Consider the following 5,855-nt stretch of genomic DNA (forward strand, 5'->3'; position numbering starts at 1 on the left):
AGGGCCGGGCAGGGGAGGGATCTGGGGGCTGGGGAAGCAGGTCGGGCCAGCAGGGGTCCCTGCTTCCCTCCTCCAGCTCCACCCCCATTACTTATCGTCAGGAGCCCAGATCCACCCCCCTGCAGCTGGCACACTGCCTCCCCTGCATGGGCAGGCAGCGTGCTTTAGCACTGGAGTGAAGGTCAGCCATAGAGACACTCTGGCTGGCTACCTCTGTGGAGGACCAAGCCTCCGGTTGCCTCAGGGCATGGTTGGGGACTGTGCCCTGCCCCACTTCCCGCCCCCTTGGGTTTTTTTTTTGACCCCTGGATATCCAGGGGTCTAATTTGGCTCCCAGGCTGCAAATTAGCCATGCAGGGAATGTTTTTTTGTTCCCACATGTGCCTCTTGCAGCATCTCAAAGGACTTTGAGATGCTGCAAGACACACGTGTGCACTTGTGTGGATGCACCCTTTGTGATTTTTGGACACAAGGTGCTGGTAAATCACAAACACATAATTTTTTTGCTTGTCTTTAAGTCTGTCTCCCTTGTGAAGCAATGACAATGCACAGAGAATGGGTATCTGACTGATTCTCTTGTTAAGAGGGTTTCCATATGGAATACAGCTGGTGTAGCCAGATCTAAATCATTTGCAACTGAAAGACAGTGGGCGTGTCTACACAAGACACTACTCCACAGTGGTTACTGAGCATTTATTTAGTACTTGATTATTTAGCTCCTGATTATACAAGTACTAAATAAAAGGTGTTGGCTGGTGCTACTGCATTTAAGTGATGCTACTGTTCAGTGGCCAAATAATACTGTGCAGTAGCATATTAGCACTGGCAGTGCTGTGATGTGCTACTGCACAGTATTATTTGGCTACTGTGCAGTCAGCATATTGTGTAGACATGCCCAGTAAAATGCAGACCTGAGTCACACCAGGGCTAAAAAAAAAAATTCCCTCTGCCTCTTTTCTTTAAGGGTAGTTCAGATGTGAATCAAAAGGGCTATAAATCTCACTCCAAGAATGGTGAAGCAGCCTCTGCATTTTCTTGTCACTGTTTGAGGACTAGGCAAATCACAGCATACAGAAGTCATACCTGAACATGTTTCCCAGTCATAGCACGTGTCATATCCACAGGCCACTTTCTTTGAGCTACTTGCGGAAAGTTTTGTTCTCTCAATAGGCCATTTTAGGTTAGTGTCAGTACGGCATGGGCCAGAATGCAAGAAATGGAGTGGTTGCTCTTTGAGGCATTTTTCAGCTAAATACTGACAGCTGGGCTTCGTCAAGGAACGTTCTGAAACTGCATCTAATACACAGACATCTTCTGAGTAGTGGCTGCCACAAGACAAAAGTAAAACCTTTATCAGAACAGAAAAATAATGAGAAAAACAAAGGAGATGCACTTCAAATTCTAAGTATTCCATCAACATTGATAGACACGCTTATAACAAACAACTACACGTCTGCCTCTGTAGAGACATCTACCTCAGAAATATAATCCTCATCAGCATAACATCTCAGTATATCATAATCTTTGAGCCTAAGAACAAAAAAAACCCCATAAGCTGGCTGGACACTAAGAACCAAGGATTAGATATTGATATTAACTGTGTGACAGGGGACATGCTCAGGGCTGGGCCTCATGCCAGTCTACCCACCTGTCTATGGGGCAGTCTGTCCCATCTCACCTGCCATGACATTGCTGTTCCCATAAACTGGTGGAAAATGCAGGAGACTACCCATTACATGCCCCGATGCCGGGGGGCACTATCTGAGCTCCAAACCTCCCCTACAGCTCAGCCCATGCCTTGCAGATGGCATCCACATTATATAATCATAGTCTACACCACGACTGGTGCTCCAGTTCCTCACAGGGACTCTCACTCCCTCCCTGGAGCAGCAGGTCATTGTGCTTAACCTTTAGTTCTTTCTTTTGACCCACACTCAACCTCCTTGCAGTGGAGGACTTACCAGGGTCAGGACTCACCCCTAACTCTCTGGTTGAGCCCCCCTACTCAGCCTCTGGCTCAACTACAGCCTCAGGCAGCTAAGACATACCTTGGCCTACTCTCCACTCCTGGAGTTTCTCCTGCACCCACTCCAGGGCTTCTACACCACACCCCAACCTTGGGGTCTTCTCCTCATCCTCACAACCAACTGCTCCTGGAGCTGGCCCTTGCACTGCCCTTCAGGCTTACTCCCAGCTTGGTCCTACTCAATATGCCCCTGGGACTGCCCATCAAGCCTACTCCCATTAGCCCTACTCTGTGTGAGGCCACACTCTACACTCCCCACACTACCCACTCTGGGGTCTCTGGGATCTCACATCCCTGCTGGGCTCAGGCTCCTACACATGAGCATACCTGGGCCCTGCTACTCCCACATCTCCACACTACCCACTCTGGGGTCTCCGGGATCTTGTATCCCTGCTGTGCTCAGGTGGCACTCCACTTGCCATGCCTGGCCCCACTACTCCCATAGCTGCCTCCAAAGCCCACCCAAAGATGGGGGCTGGGATTAAGGCACCCCTCCTCGCCTTTCACCAGGGAGGTAACTAGCCTGGCATTTCCTGGGGGTTCCCACACCACTAAGAGCCCCACCAGGCCACCCATCCCCAGCAGGGTGCAGTTTTAGGTCAAGTCCAGGACCAAGAGTCTCCTGCTCTTACCTGTGAAATATTTCATACAGCCTTTCAGTCAGGTGATGTTTCTATCTGGCTGCCAGCAGCCAACTGCTGTGTTTATACAGGCAACCGGTGTTTTAAAATGGCTGCTGCAATCAAGCACCTGCTGGCTGCTTGACTCAGCCCTTAAAGTGGCAGGCACTGCAAATGCACTGCCACAAACTGCATGACATACTATAATTTACTTGACTCTGGATAATCTTTCTTCACACTACACATGATAACAACTCTTTCCTTTTGAAACATCTTATTTTTCTACTAATCAAGCTATTCATTCTTCTATGATTTGCTTGTCTGCTACCCCTAGGAATTTCTCTTTTCTCCAATTTCATGGCCTTGCAAACTGTTTTTAATCTTTTGCTGTGCCTGCTTTTCCCTCAGACCTGAAGAAAAATACATTACATTTGAAAGTTTGTCTAAGTCTATCCCAACCATAGAGTAAAAAATATTACCCACAAGAATCCTTACCTCTTGCCAACTTTGATGAAGTTATGCTCACAATTTGAAGCAGGAAAGTAATAGTAATTACTATTCCACTTTAGTAATAAGGATCCAAGACACAGAGGTTGTGTCTACATGTTCATTAATGTACTTTTGCTATTGCACATTAAATTTAGTACCTCTAATGTGGGTGCATCTACATGAGATGCTTAATGGCAAATTAGAATAATTTATTGTGAAGTAAGCACATAGGTCTACATGTGCTCATGCTTATTTCACAGTAAATCTCCCTAATTCTGTGTAAGTTTGCTATCTGCTAAGGCAAGTAGCAAATTTACTTGGCATTAACAATGGTGTTATACTGCTCATGTAGACGCCTGGGAGGGACCCAAATCTGCTCCTCATCAGATGTCCACTAGGGGGCAGAAGATAGCTCCCTGCCCCCAGGAGCTGCCGCCTGCTGGGCAGGCTCTGCCACAGGAGGCCAGGAGGGAACTATGTCCCCCTGCCCCAGCAGCAAGGAACTCCAAGCCCCCTGCTCCCAGATCACGATTGTGGAGTGGGAGCTGGGAGACACTTATCAGGAAGATAAAGGTCTTCCAGCCCAAGCCCCATGACCATGGGACTCAGGCTGGGAAATAAGCATCTCTCAGCAGCAGCATCCCTGTGATTATGGAGCTGATGCTGGGAGCTTCCTGGGGAGCTTGTTCCCCACCAAGCTCTGTGAGATGTCTCTTGGCCCAGTGCTCCCTGCCAGCCTCTGTGCTACCACCCAGGGGGAGCCTGGAGTTCTCCCCAGTGGCCATGGAGGTACATTGAAGGGCTTCAGGGAACTGGAAACAAATCTTCTCCCTAATTTCTGCATGTGTAGACATCTACTCAAAAACCCTTACTGTGCAGTAGCTTACTCTACAGTAAATCTAGGCTGGAGTAGATGCATGTGTAGATGCACCCTATGAGGTACTAACTATGCCTGTGCAAAGCAGCTAGTATTCGCTTCGGATTCGGCTGATCCGGGGGACAGTGATTTGATTCGGTGATTCGAATCACTGTCCCAATTCAATTCAGCCGAATCTAATTCAGAGATTCAGCAGCAGCTGAATCTCCGAATCAGCCAGGCCAGGCCCATCCCCTCCCACTTCCCCCAGCCCAGCAATGTCTGTCCCACCTGTCCCAGCTCCCAGCACTTGGGGAAAAAAAAGCCCTGGCTCAGCAGGTGCTGCTGGGCGGGGGTGGGGGGTGATCCCCACTGCCCCATGCTGCATGGGGGGCTCTGCATGAGCCCCTGAATCACCCCCCCATTTCCCCAGACCCATCATGGGTGCCCCGCACGGGCCAGCTCCAGCCCTTTAAGAAAAAAAACCCAAAGAAACCCCGGGACTCACCACTCGTGCCGGCAGGGGCGATCCCCGCTGCCCGCCACTGCCCATGCCATGTGGGGAACTCTGCAGAAGTCCCTAACGCCCCGAGGCTGCACCAGAAGCGGTGAGTCCCAGGGCTGTTCTTGGCTTTTTTTTCTTAAAGGGCCAGAACCCCAGCAGGCCACGCAGCTGTGGGGGGCCGGGGAGCAGGGGGAGGATTGAGGGGACTTGTGCAGAGTCCCCCATGCAGCATGGGGCAGTGGGCATCACCGCCCCCGCCTGTTGGGGAAGTGGGCGGGGGTCAGGGGGACTGGAAGGGGTCCCCCCATGGTCCCCTCCCACCTCTCCCAGCCCCCCTCCCCCACTCCTACTACTTACCAGCTCAGAGTGGCTGCACCAGGGACTGCCCAAATCATCAAAGCAGTCTGAATCTTTGCCAGAGAGTCGGAGAGCTTTGATTCGATTTGGACCTTTAAATTGGTCCCCTGATTTGATTTGGATTCGGAGATTTGGCCACCGAATTGGGCCAAATCTCCTCTGAATCAAATCACCACCCAAAGCTTTGCACAGCTCTAGTACTAACTAGGTGAACATTAGCCTCCCCTAATGTACAGTAGCAAAAGCGGATGCTTTTTTAGTGACATTGAATGCATAGTAGCCTAATTTTACTGCACGTTAATGTATTAGCATGGTTTTTGCCATGGTGCTCTAATGTGCAGTAAAATAGGCTTTTGCACATTAAAGCACATGTGTAGAAATGCCCAGAGAGACTGAATAATTTCCCCAAATCTGACAAAGTGGTTGTGGTAGACCAGGGTTTGAATCAAGATCTACTGCACTAGCAGATGCTCCTACATGTCAGAATAGCCATGCACCAAACACTACAGCAAGCACACATATCCATAGTTACTAGCACTGTGTGAAGCTTCGATCACCGATTCAGTTTGGCAAAGATTCAGCCCATTTTGGTGGCCGAATCTCCAAATCTGAACTGAATCAGGAGACCTTTTAATCTCTCTGAATTGAATCAAAACTCTCTGAATTGATTCAGAGAGATTCATAAAGATTCAATGATTCAGACATAGACACAGCTTTAAATGTTTTTTCTTCATACCTCATGGTACCAGGTGGTCTCTGAATGCCAAGATGCTGGGGCGGATGGAGAGTACCACAGGAGCATGGGGGAATTCCCCAGCATGCTCAGCAGCAGACCCAGAACTGGACCAGAAGCACTTCTGGTCCCCTTCCAGGTCTGCCAGGGAGCACGTGGGGTGCCACCATACCCCATCTCCAGCTTGGAGACTGGTGCCACCTGGGTCTCGGGGGGGTACCTGGGTCCCCCAGGAGCTGATTCCTGAGCCAGGGAGGCATGGCCCCCCC

At 49.9% G+C, this 5,855-nt stretch overlaps 1 protein-coding gene across 1 annotated transcript in view; it reads right to left on the reverse strand.

Moving 5' to 3' along the window:
* LOC102376566 (complement component C6-like) overlaps window positions 1-5,855 on the reverse strand; it is a 109,418-nt gene that overhangs the window by 8,931 nt on the left and 94,632 nt on the right. The window contains exon 18 of the mRNA XM_014524590.2: window positions 1,084-1,325. Within this exon, the coding sequence (XP_014380076.1) occupies window positions 1,084-1,325 (242 nt within the window). The remainder of the gene's footprint in view (window positions 1-1,083; window positions 1,326-5,855) is intronic.

The sequence above is a fragment of the Alligator sinensis genome, unplaced genomic scaffold (genome assembly GCF_000455745.1).
Source record: "Alligator sinensis unplaced genomic scaffold, ASM45574v1 scaffold667_1, whole genome shotgun sequence".
NCBI classification, from domain to species: domain Eukaryota; kingdom Metazoa; phylum Chordata; order Crocodylia; family Alligatoridae; genus Alligator; species Alligator sinensis.